General features: G+C 39.5%; 2 protein-coding genes across 2 annotated transcripts; both read left to right on the top strand.

The window, feature by feature from the left end:
* The first annotated feature begins 2,103 nt into the window (after window positions 1–2,103).
* Window positions 2,104–6,357, top strand: gltpa (glycolipid transfer protein a). Its single transcript, XM_044336873.1, has 6 exons — window positions 2,104–2,709; window positions 2,988–3,119; window positions 5,397–5,455; window positions 5,546–5,679; window positions 5,791–5,941; window positions 6,075–6,357. The coding sequence occupies exons 2-6, from the start codon at window positions 3,017–3,019 to the stop codon at window positions 6,255–6,257; spliced, it is 630 nt and encodes a 209-aa protein (XP_044192808.1). The 5' UTR covers window positions 2,104–2,709; window positions 2,988–3,016; the 3' UTR covers window positions 6,258–6,357.
* A 2,223-nt stretch (window positions 6,358–8,580) lies between these two features.
* trpv4 (transient receptor potential cation channel, subfamily V, member 4) lies at window positions 8,581–22,451 on the top strand. Its single transcript, XM_044371238.1, has 17 exons — window positions 8,581–8,856; window positions 10,092–10,172; window positions 11,156–11,595; window positions 12,180–12,355; window positions 12,982–13,134; window positions 13,932–14,072; window positions 15,506–15,804; window positions 15,942–16,121; window positions 16,338–16,496; window positions 17,241–17,333; window positions 17,475–17,548; window positions 17,926–18,091; window positions 18,178–18,244; window positions 18,859–19,163; window positions 20,054–20,181; window positions 20,680–20,801; window positions 20,930–22,451. The coding sequence occupies exons 2-17, from the start codon at window positions 10,164–10,166 to the stop codon at window positions 21,028–21,030; spliced, it is 2,613 nt and encodes an 870-aa protein (XP_044227173.1). The 5' UTR covers window positions 8,581–8,856; window positions 10,092–10,163; the 3' UTR covers window positions 21,031–22,451.
* Window positions 22,452–22,464: the final 13 nt, after the last annotated feature.

Below are 22,464 nucleotides of genomic sequence, written 5' to 3'. Positions count from 1 at the left end.
GTTTTTCATAGACGTCTACTATTGTAAATACAGACCTCTGGACATTTTCTTTTTCTTTTCTTTACTTCTTGTTGGAGCCATTTCAATGGTGGCCATTGGGTGGTGCTGTGGATGTAGGACTAATTGATAAAACGGTGCGTCAACACTTCTTTCCTTTTTTATTAAACTACTTAATTTTGTGTACATTTAGAGCCTGAGCCCAAAGGGCGAAGACCCTATTGTATTTTGTGTGTTTCTTTCTTTCTTCTTCTTTGACCCCCTAAACATGCTCAAAAACTCACCAAATTTGGCACGCACATCAGGTCTGGTGAAAAATTTGATAAAATGTAAAAATTAACCCCCAAAGTGCCAAAATGTGCTCGAGAGCGCCACCTATGTATCTAAAATGTCGTAGGAATGTCGTAGAGAGATCGAACCAAAACTCAGTTATTCGTCTCATCAAAACCTACAAATCATACGCTGACACCCCTGACCTAAATCCAAAAGGAAGTCCGCAGTGTGCTCATCAAAGTACGACTTTGCGCCAATTTTGGACCTTGAATAAACTAAAGTAAGTAAAGTAAGACCTGTCAGCCCAGGTCTGAAAACATCTACATGCCTGTGACAAAAGCCCTTGGACTGCGCCACACTCCAGTTACTTAGTGTTTCTACACATCTGACAGCAGTGTTCAATCCTTACTTTTTTTTTCAAGGAGTGCATGTGCTCCTAAATGAAAAAAATTAGGAGCACACATATAACTTCAGGAGCACACTGAAAAATGTTCAAGTAACAGTTTCTTAAAGAAAACAATTCATTACATACATATTTACAATTTATCACATACATATTTAAACTAAATCACGATTATCTTGTTCAATATTGGATCACAATTATTTAACATGATTACTTTTTGACTGCCATTTTTGCCAGTTGCCGATGTTCATATATGCACATATTTTTTCCCACTTGGTTGAGGAGACTATTACACATGCAATCATATATTGTACTAATGATCAAGAAAGACTATAGCCTATATGAGGGAAGAACTTGAATACTGAGTTACTGAACTCCAGTCTTCCTAAGTTCTTCCTTCATATATTGTCTTTCTTGATCATAGTATAATCTATGCTTGCATGCATGGCCTCCCCAGCCAGCTGGTAAAAATATGTGCATATATCAGCATCGGCAATCGGCCACAATGAGTTGGAAATATCAGCATATCAGACACATTCCTAAAAATAGACTTGATGAAAATTAGGAAATTAATTTGTTTTACACACAAACTCATCAAGGGTTTTCAATTAACTGATTGAAATTCAAGTGAATGGGCACAAAACTTGCATGATTTTTATGACACAGGTGTGAGCAAGGCAGCCATGTCTCACCCTGCAGAAAATTCTCATCCTCACACTGTTGAGATTTGATGTTTCGCCATGACAGTTGCTATAACTTTATTGTAAATGCTCCAGTCTGTACCAAACTTTACATGTTTGATAAGACTCCCGGCCTGAACGCGTCTACATGACAATATTCCATCAGTGATGCAAACTGGCTGAATAGCGCCCCCTACGAAATTTCAGTAAAGCAGCCCCAACAGCAGGCAAAATAGTGGACAAAGGAAGTGATGTTTATCTCCTTCTTGCACTGTCTGAAAACAGCCCGGGTCTGAAGACATCTACATGCCCGTCACAGAAGCCCTTTGATTGCGCCGCGGCCCGACGTGCGCAAGGGCTCGAAGGCCCGTTCAACACTGCTTGCAGCTTTAATTTTGACTGTTATGCACAACAAAATCAAGACAAATTCCTTGTATGTGCAAACCTACTCGGCAATAAACCTGGTTCTGATCTAACTATTATTTTTCATTAGACTTGTCTCTTATTTTTATTTATTTATTTATTTATTATTATTATTATTATTATTATTAGTAGTAGTAGTAGTAGTAGAAGTATATAGACTATATCTTTTATTTTCCTTTACAAATCTCCACAATATTACACTGTTAAAAACTCTATCTAGTAGTAATCATCATACTCACATACTGTTACTCTGACTGTAGCAGTAATATACTACTACTATTATTCTTATTACTAGAATTACACAAATTGAGACCTATCTAGTATCAAAAGTGCAGTGTCTAGAATTTAGTGGCGTCTAACAGAACAGACTTACAGAAATGGAATATAATACCCATAAGTATGTTTTAATTAGTGTATAATCTCATGAAAATAAAAATCAGAATGAGCTCTTTACATCTACATAAGGAGCGGGTCCCCTTCCATGGAGAATGCCATGTTGCACTGCCATGTTTCTATAGTAGCCCAGGACAGACAAACCAAACACTGGCTCTAGAGAGGGCCTTTAGTGTTTTTCGCAAGTTTCTCGGTCCTGTAGGTTGTTTCTTCATAGGGGAGAGTGAGGGGTAGTCAGTTTGTTGCAATCTGCAACCTCACCGCTAGATGTCACTAAATCCTACACACTGGTCCTTTAATGTACATTTTGAGATATTCCTCAAAACTCCATTAGTTGGCAGTAAAGCAGCAGAAGTGATTAAACACTGGGGAAAACTGATGTCAGCTGATTTGAGCACAACAGGTGCTGTTCCTGCTTGTTCTGGACTGTTGTCTAAACACTGTTTATTGACCCTTTTACCCAACAGGTAACAGGTCCATCAGTAGCAAGTTGATAACATGAGCCATCGGCTGGATATTCCACCACCACCTGGATTCAATGTAGGTGAAATGTGTGTGTGTCAGAGAGAGAGAGTGTCTGAGAAAGAGGTGTGTGTGTGTGTGTTTCTGTGTGTGTGCAGAGAGAGAGGGAGAGAGCGTCTGAGAAAGAGAGGTATGTGTGTGTGTGTGTGTTAGAGAGAGAGAGACTGTCTGAGAAAGAGGTGTGTGTGTGTGTGTGTGTGTGTGTGTGGGATTGGGGTGGGGTATGGCACACAGCCTCTGCTTGGTGTCACTGTAAATCTGCAGTGGAGGTTGACAGCCTGTTGCTATCATTTCAGGAGGTAAGAGTGTGTCCAGACTAAAAGCGATGGCTTTGCTAATGGAGCACCAGTTCAGACAGCTGCCTGCTGACAGACAGGTGGAAACAAGACCGTTTCTGGAGGCTGTGTCATACCTTCCACCATTCTTTGGTAAGTGGAGTTTCCACGTTGTGACACAGTAGAGGCCATGCAGATACCAGTGACATTCGTTGATATGAAATTGTGTGAAAAACTTATTCTAAGATGTCAGTGGCTGCAGAGAAGATGGGCGCCTCTATGCACAAGTGTACAGTTATACAGCTTATTATAATGATTGAGTTGTCAGAGGCTTACAGTTGCAGTATAGGCCAGATTTAGAGTACTGGCTAAGTGATATTAATTAGTTTAAGTATGTATATTTATAGGTGTTATATAATTTAAGTGCTGTTGACTGTTAAATTGGCTGAAGTGGCACCAAAATGCAGGATTTTAAATGATAAAAGTCCCTTGCAATTTACCTTTTTTCCACCATTGTCACATTTTCATGTGGGATTTGTTCGACTTTGATTAATAAACACAAAACTTGTTGTGAGGGAAATCTGTCACAACACTCCCTATCAAGCGTAATGAGACAATCTTGCTCTTTCCAAAATGATAATCTTTTTTGGATCGTGTTTCTCTTCATCAAGCTGTCCACAATCCTTTTGCATGCATAATTTAATTCACTGCCCTGGATTTTAAGTTGTGAAAATTGATTAGGACGGTGTTGAGTTCCCCTTGCCCATTCACCGGCGGCATGGTGCATCAGGGCATCTTTGTGCGGCTTCATTCTGTATTAATATGCCAAAGGTCCTCTATTGAAATTGCCATGTGAAACCCTTGAGAGGAACCAAGTCTGATGTCGATATTAACCTCTTTCCTCCTTGTCACCATTGTTTTTCCTGACCTAGAAAATGTCTTGGCCAACTTTCCTACAAGCCATTAAAGCCATACACAAGCATAGTTCACCCATACAGGTGTTTTCAATTATTTTACCTGATTGGACATCTTCTTTAGGACTGTGTGGACACAGTTTTCAGTTTTCTTGCACTTGTTATAACTTTATGATTAAATATGCAGTTTAGTGACCTTAACAAACTCCCAGCATGACTCTGTCCAACTTCAACCTTAGAAGAAATCTAATTAGCCAGAATAATTAACACATGTATGGGTGTGCAGAGCCCTTAACGAGCCAACAATGATCAAATGAGGCCATTTATTAATACCACAGTATGTAAGGGCTCATTCTTGTTAGAAGTTTATACATTTTTGTTTTATTAATTTTTAGTTTATGTAAAAAATGATTTTACTGTTACTTTTCAGAGATATTCTCTTTTCTTGCCTACTGTTTCCAATTTTATATATATTTGTAACAAATATCTTTATCCTGTGAAGAGAGTGGAAAATATTCAGTAGACAGAGAAGCATACAAGATGAAGATCTCTCCGAAACAAGATATGTAGCCATCAGCGTTGTGGCGATGCATCACATCGACACAATAGAGCGGACTATGTCATGAGTAGTTTCCACTAACAGCTCAGGGCTGAAAGCTGTCTGTTGTGTCAGTGGGTCAACCAGGAGCCATGTGTGGTCGGGACTCTATATGTCATTGTTCACTGTCCTGTCACCAAATGCTCAGGTACTCTAGTAGCCTAATTAAAGGACACCTAACAATAATACTGTGATGCATCTGTGAAAACGGTGGATACTTAAGAGGCCTAATCCAGGTGGATTTGCTGTACTGTCCAGCGTTATTGTCAGCAGCAAGACTGTTGAGTATCCACTTAAACATTTGCCTTATGTAGGTTAAAAGTTAGGTAAAAAATTTTTCAACACTTTACTGAAACCATATCATGCATACTGTATATCACATTAAATGTTCTGATCCAGGATGGTAACGTCATGGCTGTGCCATTTCATCAGTTTGGAAAATTCAGAATGTCTTGTACATATTTTTTTACACTGAAACCCTGGAATTGTGGCTCAAAGCATGCAAAGTCAAGAGCTTTGTGTCCCTGTGTAGTTAGTAGTGGAATTTATACATTTTTCACACGTTTTCTCCATCTAACAGTTAATTTATACATAACACTAATGGAAAAGATGGAGCCTCTGAAAATGAATTACACTGGGGCTTTCAGATAATCTTAGTTGTCACTGGCAAGTTTAAATATTTGGCATTTTTCTTGATTGCAAATTTATGTTTATGATCCAAAAGTTTCAGATGATACTATCAAACAAATTAAATAAACCACGTATACATGGCTTCACTTTAAAAGCTACAGTTCCAGTTATCTCACTAACTTCCTAGCCTCTGAAGTTTGTCACCTTGAGAAGCTAATAATAGTTTTTGTTTACATATACTGTGTATTGATTTTAACTTTTGACATGTTTGAATATATTTCTCCTCAGACTGCCTTGGCTCTACTATTTTTGCACCTATTAAGGCTGATATATCAGGGAATATCACAGTAAGTACAATCATGCCATCACGTGTATATATCCTATCATATTTTTAATTTATGTTGTAATATATTAAGATATATTGTGTTTCACTTTAGAAAATCAAAGCAGTTTATGATACCAACCCGGGACGGTTCAAGACACTCCAGCAGATTTTGGAGGCGGAGAAGGAAATGCATGGAGCAGAGTGGCCCAAAGTTGGAGCAACATTGGCACTCATGTGGCTGAAAAGGTTTGAAAAACTTAACATTTATGTGTTTTTTTTAATTGTTCAGATGTGTGTGTGATCTTTTGAGTAAAGTCTGCACCCCTAATCACTGTGAAAGTCTTCTTCATTAACCAGGGGTCTACGATTTATCCAAGTCTTCCTTCAAAGCCTGGTGGACGGTGAAAAGGACGACAACAACCCAAACCTCATTCGGGTCAATGTCACTAAAGCGTATGAAATAGCCCTGAAGAGGTACCACAGCTGGTTGGTGCAACAGCTTTTCAAGGTGAGGTCAGAATTGTCAGATGTGTCCTTTACAAGAGACACATATGTAAGAGAGCAGATTTATGCTTGGTCTGTGTTATTAATTGAGAAATGTACCTGCATGGGTTTAAAATGCATGTAATTTTTGCTTTTAGGCAGCTCTATTTGCTGCCCCACATAAGTCAGATTTCCTGAAGGCTCTCTCCAAGGGCCGAGACGTGAAGGAAGACGAATGCTTGGAGAAAATCAGGAAATTCCTAATCAACTTCTCTGCCACCGTTGACGCTATTTATGAGATGTATAACAAGATGAGTGCTGATCTTGACTACACAGTCTGACTGCAGGACATTCCTCGACATTCCTCCAGTGATGCACTTTGTTTACAAAGTAATTAACATTGGTCAGGTCATCTGTTGGTTCGCCGGTGGAGTGTATTTATGATACATAAATACACAGTACTACAACTATTGTAGTTACTGTAAGTGACACCTTGAAGTCTTTAGCTTCCTAAATTTTAACTTTTTACAGTGTTAAAATCGGTATTTACTTCAACTTTTACAAATCATAGACAGTTTATCCAATATCATGACTCATTTGTTTTCTTCCACCATACTAAAGTTAAAGATGTACATACCATGTTGTTTATGACTTTTAATATTGCACACCTATTTGTGCCTTAAGCTGGAGATACAGAGCATTTAAGCGACCATGTCAGCTGTTCCGCCTTTTGTCCTGTTGCCTCGTGTACACCAGGCAGGCCAATTGTGATAAAATCTTAATTGTCGATGAAGGGCTGGTCTGTACTCAAAGTGAGTCACTTCCATCCTATGCAGGACTTGCAAATGTATCTTTACTAATCTTCCAAAGCAATGTGTTCTTCAGTCCACTCTCCTCTCAGGTGCTTTACATAAAACTGAATATGTACTTTCTTAAAACCTCACTGTTGAGAGAATATAAAGTGTTGCATCACAGCTTTTTGCCTTGTGTGTATGGTTGTTAGATAAATGGGAAATTTCAGATACTAAGCAAGGCTAGACGTCAAATGTGATATTTTGACAAAATGTCAAGCTTGAATAGAGGAAATGCTGATGGCCTTTGGTTAGACAATACTGAGTGCATGCACTGAAATGTCTGAAACTACTTTGCAGTGTAAAATAACATCTTTTATTTTCAACTTATGTGTACCATAATTTGCAATAAAAAAAATCTGTGCTTCTTAAGTTTCTTTCTTTTGCATCTCTACACTTTTCCACCGCTTTTTTCCACGACATCATAGATCAAAGTAAGAAACTGGCAGTGATGGAAAGTATTTAAGTACATTTACTCAGGTAGGCTATTGTACTACTGTACATTTTGATGTATTTGTACTTAATGTGAGCGTTTCAATTTTCTGCTGCTTTATACTTCTACTCTATCACATTTCAATATGGAAATTTACATTTTTTGCATAGTTGTCCAACCTGTAGAAACCAGTCACTTTAAAGATCAACATTTAATAAATAATGTATTGCATCATGCATCATGCATTGTTACAGATGAATCTACTCAACAGTATAGACAACTGTTAAAATTAGCTCCACCTGCAACTTTAAAATGCTGCATAACAATTGTCCAGTTATAATGTAACACTAAAAGAGTCCATTCTGCTGTTTCATGTTTTCACTTTTGATATTTTAATCATATTTTGCTGATAATAAACCTGTCTGTGTAAAATTAGTAATAATAAATAGGTAAAATTATGAATGCAGATTTTTACTTGTGGTCATACTACAAATAAAAATACAAATAATACTTCTTCTACCACTTGCATTTGGTCTGAGATTAAGCTTCCTTACATCCTGTAGGGGTCAACTACAACACTGGTATAAATTAGTAAATATTTACAATGAAAAAGGCCCCTTTAAAAGCTTTAAAAGTTATGAATAAATATGAGGAAATAAACTGATCTTAAGATTCGTTCACTCTTAGAACAGAGACGATCCTTCATGCTCTGTACAGCAGGCTCACACATCATCCCTCCAGAGGTTTATTAAACTGTACTCTGCCTCATGATTTTTGAATAAAGAGTAGAGAAATGGCTCAGCATTTGTGAAATATTGCACCAAGCGGGCATGCTCATCCAGGTGGCTGTGCAGCCACCTATAAGGCGCATACTGGGATAGAAAACTCAAGAATAAATGTTCAATCTCAACTTTGAAGCCAACAAAAATGGGCAGAAAACTGAAATTTCAACATCGACAACTGCACAGGAAAACTCCACCTTCTGAGGAACATCATGTTATGATGGAAAGCTCCAGGACCGCTACGAATCGGACCTTGTAAAGTTAACTTTGACTAATTTATACTTAAAGTCCCATCCTAGAAAAAAGTAAATGCCTAAAGTGACCTGTCACCCTTCTATTATAAAATAATGGAGCAATCTTTTTTTTTTTTTTTTTTAAATGAGCACCAACTCATTCATGAGGAGAACAGAAACTGGAAAGACCACAATGTCATGTCGTAACCTGTAAACTGCACAAACTCGCCTTTGTATTTCCAGGAGTAACTGAGAAGCTACCTAGAAATTGTTACCTTGTTGTAAAAGTGTCTTTACTGGAGTCTCGGATTCTTTGCTACGCCCCCTAGCGGCCAGCGCTGGTACTGCTGGTGCACTTCCGCTTTGGCTCCAACTTTCTCCAGCCATTAAGGTGGTGGCAGCTTGGTCCCACCCAAAATCTGTGTAAAGGCATCCGTTGTTCTGGTGGACTTTGCCGCGGTCAGACGCTGCATCAGAGGGACTCTGTACTTTTAGTTAATCTGACTGGACATTCAACCTGAAGAGGCAGCAAAACAGCGGCCAACAGGCGAGAGATAATCCAATTTTCAGCTCTTTCAAACTATGGAAAAAACTGTGAATAGTTTTAAGACAAAGAAATAAGATCAGCTGATTAGATCAAGGTAAGTAACACCTCTTATTCTTATGCTTTCTTGTCAATTACTGTTATTGTAAGTTCTTTTCCCCCCTTTACTAACTTTAGTTCAACAATTAATGAGTAAGAAGCCTAAACTTTAAAAAAATCCTCGTTTTTAAAGATTTTGTTTTAACTATAATTCAGCACTTCAATACTGTTTTCATTGTTTGAAACTATTTTTCACACTTTCATAATGTTTATCCGCTCATAAAGATGGCATTATGCTTCTTTATACTGTATGTTTCTTTTTATTTATCATATATCATAAATCTATAGGATGTTTTTGTCAGATGGAGGATATTACCTTTAAACCCTTAAAATCTTTTAAAATACAAAGTAGATACTTGCTCTATTTTCTCCCTTTTTCTTGCTTACTTCTGTTTTCAGTAGCCCAGCAGCCTCTCTTGCACTGTGCAATGTCACATCAGCAGTGACAGAGCAGGAAGTGACATATCTCTAAGGGGTCATTAGCATCAGTCACATTCAGAAACTTTCACATAAGTTTCTAATATGTTTTTAATGTGTGAGCCACTTGATATTTTATGAACCTGATCTATCACTCTGACAGGCTGAATGCACACCTCTGTTTCCTCAGTCACCTCCATTAAACAACCACATTCCTCTGCTCTGAATCTATTATAATAGTTTGTCAAGGGCAGCTTCTCTTTGTCTCTTTGTCTTTCTTTTACCATCAAATGCCTGTTGAAGTGTAAAGGCATGATAATCCCGTGTTCCAGACAGGGTTGTGAGTCATGCCTCTTCCCTTAGCGGGGACCTCAGCTCCCCTGTTTATGTTGCTCCTTTACAGCTCAGTCTGGCTTGGATAAGTTGTCAATGTTATGAACAAACTCAGGAAGGCGTGTGATTGGAAAGGAAGCTGTGGAAGGACATGTGAGGATGGCATGTTGTGTGACATCTCCTGTGATGAGCTTCTGTAAAGTGTGTGTCTGTGTGTGCAGAGAGGCTGGGAAATGTGAGATTAAACATTGATTTAGCCGTTGAGTGTGTCCTGGTGGCGTGATTCTGCCTCCTAAAGAAAACATGTCTTTCTGTCCAATGAGAGGCCAAATTCACAGCTATGTTATTTCTTTTGGCATCAGTCCTTTGCTATGTTTTCCATATATCCAAACCTCCAACACCAGAGCTCTTTTTTATGTTGTTCAGGACCTACAATTTTCTTTTACTGTCTGTATATTAACTTTTTGTCTTTGTTTCTTCAAGGCGCCCACATGCTTCAGCATCATTTCCAGTTTCTCCTGAAGAGGAATTTGGCACATCATTGTGATAAAAGGGATGAATGAGGTACAGAGGGGTTAAATGTCAAATGTATACTTTAAAATCTTCTTCAGACTCCCAAGGGGAAATTCCTAGGGTCCCTATGCTAATTATATCCTTAAAAGAGTTTCCCATTAGTTAAGTAGGTTTATTTTGTCAACTTTGTTCTTATCATATTGGCCAGTGTACAAAAATCTTTATCACTGTTGCGTTTTCAGGATTTCCTGCAGTTTTTTCATTTGAACACAGACTATCCCTGCTAAGAACATCGCACGAAATTAATATAGTTTAATTAAATAAAACATTATCTTTCTGGGTGAAGAGGAGAAATCCAGCTAATGCTTGTTTGGCTGTTTTTAAGGCTTTTATCTAGTAAATAAATTGAAAAAGAGAAGAGATACATCAGGATTTGGGTGGCTTACCACCTCGGCTAAACAATTTTCTGGGGCAAAGTGTGTATGTGCTTCTTTTTGAAAAGCTCATCTAAAAATTGTACTAACAGCATAATAACATCAAATCTGGGTAAACAAGCTATTATGATATTTTTTCACACTTTCCTGATGGTTCAACACTGCAACATATAAATTGGCCTGTTGGCAATTACTAGCGGCTGGATCCCTCTCTCATTTGCACATCCTCCTTCTCTTTCGTCTATTTAGTACGTAATCCTTTCTCATGTGATCACGTCCACCATTATTAAGGATATCTTACAGTAGTTTGAGAAAAAGAAAGACATGGAACTGAGGAAAAAAAGGATTATTAAAATTATAGAAATCAGATGCACCTATTAGGAACAGAGAGAAAAGGCTTGAGAGCTTTAAGCCACATGTTTTAATCTGACAGTTATGAAATATATATCAAGTGAAACATTCCTTTTTCACACTATCATGGATGTCTAATTAAATTTGAACAGATTAAGATTTGTTTTTCAATTTGTCCAAGACTTTCCTGACTACCTAAATGCCATGCAGCTCACTCTGAACCTTTTTATGATATTGTGTTTATTCCAGGGCCGTTCTGCTGCCCTCCTAAGAAGGTGCCAACTTGCCTTGTCCAAGGCCGACACCCTTGGCTCTTCCTCTTCCAGAGCTGCTGTCTCTGTAGACGCAGGCGATGGCGCGGCCGCTCAGCCAGAGAGTGACGGAGTGTTCCCCCTGTCTGACCTCTCAGACCTGTTTGAGAGCGAGGATGGCTCCCCGCCAACTCAGGACACGAGTCAGCAGCTGGTTCCGCCCGGCCAGCCTGCGGACAGCAGACAAAACCTGCGGATGAAGTTCCAGGGTGCTTTCAAGAAGGGCATTTCCAACCCCATGGACTTACTGGAATCTACTATATATGAGTCAAATGTGGTTCCAGGCCCAAAGAAAGCACCCATGGACTCACTCTTTGACTATGGTACCTGCAGGAACACCAGTAACCAGAAACGACGCAGGAAGAAGCTCCCGAGAGGGTGAGAGGAAGCCTCACTATCTCTAAACTGTACTCACTAATCAGTGTGAGACCAGTTCATGTGTGTTTCATGGTCTAATAATTATGTTTCTTTAAACTTCTTCTAGTTCACTTTTTAACAGTAGTGAACCTAGAAGAGATATTTTTTCCAGGGACAAAAGTGTTGGTTAGGAAAAATGTTGTCATAAAAATGAAAACCTCCTACAACTGCCACTCTGTAGAGGTGTGCCACACGAGGAAGTATGTACACACACACACACATACACACTGTGGGCCATTTATTCAGCCCATTCACTGATCTAACAGAGAGCATGTTGTTGGTTCCTCTGCAGCCGTTGAGGTAATATTTAGGCTACTGCCCTTTCCTGGCCGCCCTACCTGTCCAACACTCACAGAGATCTATTTATTGGCGCACTCGAGTGTGTGGGTGATCACTTAAACAAGAGTTTGTGCATCAATCACCCATTCAATGCTACAGTGGAATAAATTCCTCATTTTCTGTCAATGAAAAGTAAAAAGTTGGCATCTTTCAGTGAATCTGTGATACATATGATTACATCATCTCATGTTTCTGTGTCTTCTTAGTAAAACTGAGATGTCCACTGATGATGGTCCAAGCCCAGACCCGCCAAAGGTGATGAAAGTATTCAACCGCTCTCTTCTCTTCGAATGCGTGTCACGTGGTGATCCAGAGGCCCTCGAGGGCCTGTTGGAGTACCTGCAAAGTCATGAAAAGAGGTTAACTGATGAGGAGTTCAGAGGTAGGATTATAAATGAGTGAAGTCACATCTGTATGTGAACTGCTGTTTTCTTGTCTAAAGCAAAAGTCAGAAAAGCCAGAGTACAAGGGGATATTTATATAAGAGGGCCACTTTTGAGATGCGGGTTAACTGCATTTTCACAGTTTCTGTGAAATTTCTGACTCTTAAATCTCTACTCCGCTTTTGCCCAACTTTATTTTATTGTTTGTGGCACAAAGGATGTGAAGGGGAAAAGGTGGAGTGATACCAGTCTTTGTCCTCCCAGGGAGGCCCAAGGAAAACTTCCTGTGTGTGTGTGTCTGAGAAGTTTTTTCAGGCTTATAACAGGGAGCAGCAAGAAATCACAGCAAACTGCTATCTCTTTGAGAGACTGACAGACTGTTTAAAAACTGAGTCTAAAAATAGTGAAGATTTAACTTGAACCCTGCTTTTTATAGTTTGTCCTTATGAACACTGGATTATGTACATGCAACAGTTTTCAAAACTCTTTCTTTCTTCTTTCTTTATCCACTCATTCTCACTCTTTTTCAATTTATCTACAAGAATACAGCAGAAATTCATGGGTATAAACAATGAATCCTAAGAAAATCTAAATATTCTTTGCTTTTATCTTATTTTTCTACCAGAGCTGTCCACGGGTAAGACGTGTCTGCCTAAAGCCCTTTTGAACCTTTACAGTCATCAAAATGACACCATCCCTCTGCTGGTGGACATAGCAGAGAAGACCGGAAACCTCAGAGAGTTTATCAATACACCCTTCAGGGATGTCTACTACAGAGGTATGGAAATAACCCAATAATGATGACTTTCAGTTAGGTATAGCTCATTTGAATTTAAAGGATTTTTTTTAAGAAATCATGGCCATATTTGAATTTTATACAAGTTTTATACAAGATTGGGATCCTTTCTTCTTCCACTGAGATGAAGCTGGCAGAGAGAATGTTTTGTTGAACATGCTTGCCACGCTGGGTGAGGTTGGGTGAGGCTCTATTATTGGGAAAAGGAATGCATTTACAATACAGTATGTGTGTGTGCACAGTGACTGTTTACAGCTCTGTAAATGAGAGGATTCGGGCCTCACATGTTTTGTTTTCATCCCTTGTATCAGGATATTGGTTTGCAAAAAAATTCCTTTAGTTTTTTTCTCCATTTCTGCCTGAGTTTCTCATATTCACTCATTCTCTGTACTTTTCAGAAGTTCTCTTTAGCCTGAAAATAAGTCTGCTTATTGTGCTTATTCAAAAAAAAGAGGGTTTTATGTGACAACATAAAAATGTTTAAGTGTTTCTATGGGGTTTGACACATAAATGCAAGCCTAACCCATCACAGCTGTTAGTTATTTATGAAAGTTTCAGAGAAAAACAATCCTGCAGACTCTTCTCTCATGTGACTGTTCTTCTTTTGATAACAGATGGTCCATTCACAGTATTTAACTCCAGACCACTCAGTAAAGTAATGAGTTCTTGGCAAATAAAAGTGATTCTGCTGATATTTTTCAATAAAATGCAGCCCAGAAAGAAGTTTTAAATACTACTACTACTAAAAAAAGTCTCTATATTAACTCTTTTGTTGTCAGGCCAGACGGCGCTCCACATTGCTATAGAGCGACGCTGTAAGCAGTATGTGGAGCTGCTGGTGGAGATGGGTGCTGATGTTCACGCTCAGGCGAGGGGACGCTTCTTCCAGCCCAGAGATGAGGGGGGCTACTTCTACTTTGGTAAGCACATAAATCTAGTTTGGAAACAACAGAGCTCATTGTTTTTAACAAACCTTATACCTTAATCTTATAGGTGATAAAACACAGCGGACAAGCAGGGTTCTGGAAATCTGTTAGTGTATTTACTGCGTCATAGGTTAGGAAGGATGTGGTGTGTCTGTGGCTTCTGTGACTTCATTGGTCATTTTTTCAATTTCCACACTGGCTCTGAGCTTCTGTTTTACTCATAAGTGGTTGTTCAGGCTTTTATGGCACTGAGTTGACATCAAAGTTTTGCAATGCATATTAACAGCAGCTGCCAAGATAAAATACTTCATTCTGTTTCATTCTGTTTCATTTTCCTGGCAGAGAAAGATCTGTTGCCATGGTGAAATTAATTGACATCAGACCCCACCCCTCTCTCTTTTTAACATGGCAGGTTTTGGCTGGGCCAATGCAGTCAGGACACTGCTGTGGTCCGAACTCCACCTCACACCCAAATGTTTCTTGAGGTGTCGTACGAGAAACCGTCATTAGCAGTGCTCCGAAAACACATAAAAAGACAAGCATTATGTCATACTTTCAAGAGGTACATCCAGTGAAAGTTGTCTGTGTTCTGCAGTGAAGAAAAGTCAACATCCTGTGCTGGCGGGCAGGACCTCACAAACCTGGAAGAGGATAAATAAAATCAGAGGCCGTAAACATAACTCAACACTGCCCTCTGCTGGTGTGTGTTAAGCCTCTGCTTCCTTCATCACTACTGAATACAGCACCCAGAAATTTTTTCATTTTATTTATAACAGTGTGTCATTTTAACCCTCTGCAAATATAATTGATTTTAATATAGCCACTGAAAGAAAGGTAGATATGGAGTGGACTAGTTTTATTTTTTACCCAACCCAATTTTAAGAATTGTTTATTTGATTACATTCATGCGTTATACTCCTCACTCATCACAGAGGAGATGATTTCTATTTGCACTTAGCACGGTTGTCATTCCCAAATCCCGGCGTGTCCGGGCACAGTGTGAGTAATTTGCTGCGGAGCTTTGCAGTGAGGTGAACAGGAACCTGGCAGGGCTGATGGCTAATGGGATTTAGACTCACGCTAACGCTCTGCATGCACCCGTGCAAATCCATGAAGAGGAGCGTTTCTATGTGAGGTGACAAAGTAATCTGTCACCCATGGCAACGGCTCATTTTCAGCAGCTGCTTTTGGCACTCTGGCCCCACTGCGCCCCTCCCTCAAACAACTGCTAATTGTGCTGTTTTCATAGCGGGGATTTAAGTCAGATCTTTGATCCATGTTTAGTATGCTTTGCAAAAACATACAGAAGCCAGCTACAGTTCTTAATTAACCCTCCTGTTGATTTGCTTATTTTTAATCTGAGATGTAGTTTTCTTAATCTCCTGTGAATTCTGAATGAAGTGAGTGCTGCCTCTCTGTTTTCCCAGGTGAGCTGCCTCTCTCTCTGGCTGCATGCACTAACCAGCCTGACATAGTGCACTACCTGACTGAGAATCCACATAAGAAGGCCGACCTGCGGCGCCAGGATTCCCGCGGAAACACTGTGCTGCACGCCCTGGTGCACATCGCAGACAACACCAAGGACAACACCCGTTTCCTCACAAAGATGTATGACCTGCTGCTAATCAAGAGCGCCAAGCTCTACCCAGACTGCAGCCTGGAGAAAGTGTTCAACAACGATGGCATGTCACCTCTCATGATGGCGGCCAAGCTGGGCAAGATTGGGGTAGGGATGATGGTGAAAATACGAAGAAATTTTCATCGGTACAATAAAAGAAGTTTTCGTCATTTAATTTCTACATGCACTAATACTCATATGTCCAAGTCAAAGGTCAGAAGGTCAACTTCCCCTTATTCCTCCAGGTTTTTCAGCACATTATCCGACGTGAGATCAAAGACGAGGAAGTGCGCCATCTGTCACGTAAGTTTAAGGACTGGGCTTACGGACCGGTGTACTCCTCCCTCTATGACCTGTCTTCACTGGACACCTGTGGAGAGGAACCGTCTGTGCTGGAGATCCTCGTCTACAACAGTCGCAATGAGGTGAACGAGACACCACTGTTCAAGTTTATTTATCATTGCAACTATAAAAAATACAGCTGAAATGAAATGTTGTTTCTCTCAGGATCAGGGTATACAACTAGACAAAACATCAGACAAATCATAAAGGTGTATGAAGTATATGGGTGCATCAAAAACCCAAGTGCATTAAGAGAGTTTTCTACATTGTAACTGTCATGTTTCTCGTCCTGTTGTCAGAACCGCCATGAGATGCTGGCAGTGGAGCCCATCAATGAACTGTTGAGGGCCAAATGGCAGAAGTTTGCTGCCGTCACTTTTTACATCAGCGTGGTTTCCTACCTCATCACCATGATCATCTTCACCCTTGTGGCTTATTACCATCCGACACAGGGAACGGTGGGTGTGAAACTACTGAAAATGTGGACATTTTCACAGCGTGGACAGATTGCATGGGAACTGATCAATGATTCATGATCTGAAATAGTTGAATGTGCCCATGCTGCACAGAACTGTCAAGGCACCACATCAACATATTTTTTTAGCATAGCAGGTATTTGCTGCTGATTTTGCCATCATTCTGCTTATTTGGCATATATGTTATGAGAGTTATGTAGGCCAAACGTCCTGTAGATTAGATTCTGTATTCTGAATTTGCACCGATTTTGCACTTCATTTGGTCTTATCTACCCACATACTATGTTGCACATGATGTATGTTGTGTACATATTTTGTTTTACAGCTAAAAAGTCAAAAATTAATTTAATTAGGTTTGCAACTCATGATAATTTTCAAGGTTGATTAATCTGACAATTATTTTCTCACTTAATCAATTGGTATATTAAACATCAGAAAATAATGAAAAATGCCCATTGCAATTTTTCAGGTGACATCTTCATATTTGTTTTTGTCAGAATATATTCAATATAAAATGATATAAAACATAGTAAGGCAGAAAATCCCTTATATTTGAGAAGCTGGAATCAGTGAATATTTGACATTTCTGCTTGAAAAATGCCTAAACAATTAATCTCTCATCTAGAGAAAGCTTCTGATTAATTATCTGCCGTTTGAGTAATCGATTATTAACTAATGGTTTCAGCTTTAAATTAAACTGAACTATGTCTGCTTCCTTCCTTCCAGCCTCCATACCCTTACACAACATCCACAGACTACCTGCGGATGTCGGGAGAGATCATCACATTAGCATCAGGAATCTTCTTCCTCCTCACCAACGTGAGTCAACAGGCTCTGGTGCCTCGCTATGGTTTGATCACTGGTTGCTCGCTGCCGTCTCTCCCGGGCTCTTGCATCAGACTCAAATCTGTAGTGACTGTGTTGTCGCCTTTATGGAAATGTTTCTTCTGCTCTTTGCAGATTAAGGACCTCTTCCTGAAGAAGTGCCCCGGGGTGAAGTCTTTATTTATTGATGGATCCTTTCAACTGCTGTAGTAAGTAACTGCTGTAGTAAATCCTCTGTCCTCGCTCCCTCTGCCTCACCTCTGCTGTAGCTCTCTCTGACTTTTACCCGAGGCAAATTTTGTATCCTCTTAATTGAGTCATCTAATTAATTCCTCAGCCTCCTCACTGGCATGTTTTATAGTTTACATCTTTAATTAAACCCATGATCCAAACAAAGAGCAGGGAATGTCGAGCACCTCTCTGAGCCGTGTTGATTTAAATCATGAGCAACATGGCTTTAATGTGTACTTCTGTTAAAATGCCAAATGCCAGCAATCACATCTTTCTGTCTTCATGTTTTAAGTAACATCACAGATTTTAGCACTGGAGCTGTTTCCTTGACAAACTTTTTCTCTGTTCATTCTAGCTTCATTTACTCTGTACTCATCATAGTCACAGCTGCTCTCTACCTGTCTGGCATTAAGGCCTATGTGTCTGTGATGGTGTTTGCACTTGTCCTCGGCTGGATGAACACACTTTACTTCACCAGAGGCCTGAAGCTCACTGGTACCTACAGCATCATGATACAGAAGGTGAAGAAAATTAACAGTGAGTGAATCAACAGCCTCAAATATCACCATCCATACATCTTAACGCTCTTCTTGTTTTTGGTTCCCAGATTCTTTACAAAGATCTTTTCAGATTTCTGCTGGTGTATGTGCTCTTCATGATTGGATATGCATCAGGTAGGCTTATGGTCATCTAAGTTTACTGTTGTATGTCAACATTACTTAAAGGGATAATCCACCTTTTTGGTAAATACGCTTATTCGCTCCTTTTCTGAGAGTTAGATGAGGAGATGGATACTCATTCACTCTTATATCTGTCCTTTAAAAAGTAAACTATAGCCAGGAGACTGGAACTAGGGTGTTTCCCCCTTTTTTCTAGTCTTTATGCTAAACTAAGCTAACTGTCTAACCATAAACAGAGTATGCTAAATAAGCTAAGCTAACTCTCTAAGCGTAAATCTCATGTCTATTTGCTCCATGGCTCTGTACAAAGGTAAAGAATTGCTAAAAAGCATCTCTAAAGCTAACTAATAAACATATTAACAGTTTGTACCAAAAATGTGTGAAATTGTCAAGTTGTAGTTTTACGGGGGGACAGGTACCAGACTATTTCTTGGCTGGGTGCAGTGACTTCCTTTGAGCTAGGCTAGCTGTTTCCCCCTGCTTCCACTCTTAGTTGACCGTCTCCTAGCCATAGCTTCATATCCAACAGACAGACATGAGAGTGGTATTGATTTCTTTCTTAGTATAGAGTGTAATATAACCAAAGCCCCTATGTTTTCACACCACAGCCCTGGTGTCCCTGCTCACCGTGTGTCCTCCCCCGGGCACTGAGTGTGATGGGGGCTGCCCCACCTACCCCAAGTGCAGGGACCCAGACACCTTCAGTACCTTCTTACTGGACCTCTTTAAGCTGACCATCGGGATGGGAGAGCTGGACATGATCCACAGTGCACAGTATCCTGCAGTTTTCCTCATCCTGTTAGTTACTTATATCATCCTCACCTTTGTGCTGCTGCTCAACATGTTGATCGCGTTGATGGGGGAGACGGTGGGAGAGGTGTCGAAGGAGAGCAAGAAGATCTGGAAGCTTCAGGTGAGCTGGGAGGGTTTGGTTGTAGTGGTAGGGCAGTGTTCATTCAGTTTTAAAAGTCAGCATTAAATCTAGTGGTATCTAGCCATGCAGATAGATTTGGTTTAATGTGGCCAGGTCTTGGGAGATTTCTGCTTAAACCCCAACTCATAGAATCAAATTTAATTTGTGGTACTTACAGTTTTGAAAAAATACATTTAGTTATTCATCCATGACATCTCATTATAGAAAAGAGGAAAGTGAGAGAGTGTGTTTTTTGTAATTTGGGTGGACCAACCCTTTAAAGCTGCACTGGTCAATATTTTTATTTAAACAATTGCTCAAATTGCTATGTTAAAGCTGGAGTTCACACAATGCTGATTAGACCTATCACCGTCAGGTAAATCTCTCTGTATTTCACAGTATACAATTAAACGCAATTTAACTGTTTTGATCCATCCTCATTGCTCACAGTAGTGTTGTTTCCAGACACAGCAGGCAGCTGTTTTTAGCAGAAAAGCTGTATAAACCCACTGCCTTCCTAGCATCAGCTGAAAGACAATGTTAGCAACTAGCTACTGATCATTGTGGTGCTTTTAGCAGCTAAAAAGCAATTTTTTTGGAGTTGTTGGAGACCAAACAAAACTGCAAGAGTGAATGTTGGCCTTACATTAAGTAGCCAGAAAACACAGCTCAAAAATTAATACTAGTGTCGCTCTGCGTCCACTGGATGAGTAAATAGGCAACATCAGTTAATATACATAACTATATTAATTATCCATAAATATTAATTATTATGTTCAGCTTGTTGTGGAGTTCCGTCCCCATGTGCCTCCACCCCCCACTCCCCAAAAAAAGATTAATGCTGCTTTAAATACACCTATTAAACATGTTTAAATTATATTCATTTCTAGTGGGCAACAACCATCTTGGACATCGAGCGCTCATTCCCAGTCTGCCTTCGCAAGTCTTTTCGAGCTGGGGAGATGGTGACTGTGGGAAAGAACTCCGATGGCACACCTGACCGACGCTGGTGCTTCAGGTATTTTGCATGACTCTGCTCCTCAGATGCTATTGTCAATTCAAAGGAAACAGCCAATCCCAGTTGTGCCATGTTGTGTCAGTTTTGATGAGGTGAACTGGTGCCACCTCCAGATACTAACTACAAACCACAAATATATTTAGATGGACAACATTTTGATCCATTTGATGGTTACCACATCCATATACTATATATGCCAGAAGACTGATGAGCTCTAATGTTGACCAGTTTGCCATCCAACCTGCCCAAGATGATGAACATCTCAAAATGATTGACAATTCAAGATGTATACAGTGAAAACTCAGTCAGATGTACGTGATTCCCAAAAAGTGGGAGCAGAGATAAAATAATACACCAAATATGTGAAAAATATCCTTAAGGGTTGTAAGTTACATGAAAGGGAGTTTTATTCAAATATTTTATATGACAAAAAGCGTTAAAACAAATCTTGACACATATGCACTATATCTTTCCACTAACAATGTCATGTTATATCAGGGTGGATGAGGTGAACTGGTGCCACTGGAATCAAAACCTGGCAATAATCAATGAGGATCCAGGCAAGAACGAGACCTGCCAAGCTAACGGGTTGCAGCAGAGCGTCAGAGGCTTGAGGAGAGGTGAGATTCTCACTGTGCTCTTATGAATAAATGCATAGACAAATATAGTATATATTCATGTGGACAGCACACTCACTCAGTCATACACAGATAAAAGAAAATCCATGTTCTTTTTATCCCCCCTCCAGACCGCTGGTCCACAGTGGTCCCGCGGGTGGTGGAGTTAAGCAAGGGCCCACGGCCTCGTGATCTGGTGGTAGAGATGGAGCCCCTGACGGCCAGGCACTGACGCCTGCAGAGGACTAGTGCTGACCTTCTTGTGAGGAGACAGCAGAGAGCAATCAGCATCAGGGAGATCACTCTGCTGGGGACGATCTGGCCAATAAGTGCACTAATTTGCACAGATGTCATGTGCCTTTTGTTCAGATGAAGTGTAGTAAATATTACAGCTGGACAGACAGACGACTGAACACACAGAAAGACACTGGATGTACAATGTCTTAAAGAGTCACTCATCTAAAAAACACATAATATAGTTGAAAATACTTACCCTGGGATTTAAAAAAATGGAAAAAGTAGCATTAATGAATGGATTAATTTGTTTTTACTTACATAAGAAAAGGAAATTTACTGTAAAAATGTACTGTACCTCTGCATTTCAGACATCAGAAGCTGATCACTCAGGGATTTCGGAGTGTCACAATATTTCAGTATTGCCAACCTCATTATGGTGTTACAGAAAACTGAATCATGGCTTTTCTAATAGTAAGAAAAAGCATAATTACTGTATTATTACATTAGCAAAAGCTTTGATAAAAATGCCATCTACAAATATAATCACAATGGAAAGTATTTCTTCGAGAAGACAGCAATAAATATTTATAGACTTAGACCTCAGCTTATGTTTGCTTGCTTTACATTTAAGAGTTCCCTATATGATGTGTGCGTAAAGCTTATAGTATACTATATATGCTGATTTAAATGTTCATTGTTCAGGCTATTGGAGTTTAGTGTATAGAAACAGGATATATCTGTTTTATACAGTATATTGTCTATATTTTATTAATGAAATAGTTTCAAAACAAGTCTTGGCTTGGACTGCGAGCTCAGGCTGCACAGCTTTTATATGAACTGAAACAATGCACTATGCCAATTTCTTATGTGTGTGTTATTGTATGAATACAAAGACATTGTTCTGAACAAGATGTGCATGATGAGCAGGTTATAGTTGTCAAGCAAATATGCAAATGCCAGACAATAGCCTCCCATGTTATGGTTTGTCTTTGAATTTCCAGAGTTATTGTTCCTTTGCAGCTGGGATATTTGCATAATCAACTCTCAGGCCTTGCCATTATGTACTTCCCCTTATTTGCTGCAGTGTTTTCATTGCAATTGGCTCCTTGCCCTATACAGAATATTGTGTATGTATGCTTGTGTTTGTGTTATTGTGCTACATGCCAGAGTTTGATAAAGAGCAGATAGGGCATACAATTCATTTTCACAAATTAATTTCAGTTGAAGTTCACAGGTCATTGTTCGCTATGTTTACATTGCTTTTATAAAGAGACATGTCTGTGCATTTTTATATTGTTTGTACATTGCTGCACAGAACAATAAACACTGAATTTATTTTATAAAGCACGCTGTATTCAGTCTTTCAGATCCTTTGTCTTTCTGAAGATGTTTTCCAGTAAATACTTCAATAATTGATTGAATGTGTTAT

Source organism: Thunnus albacares, chromosome 2 (assembly GCF_914725855.1).
Source record: "Thunnus albacares chromosome 2, fThuAlb1.1, whole genome shotgun sequence".
Taxonomy (NCBI): domain Eukaryota; kingdom Metazoa; phylum Chordata; class Actinopteri; order Scombriformes; family Scombridae; genus Thunnus; species Thunnus albacares.
Note: the sequence above shows the minus strand (reverse complement) of the source record. Positions and strands in the feature narration are given on the sequence as shown.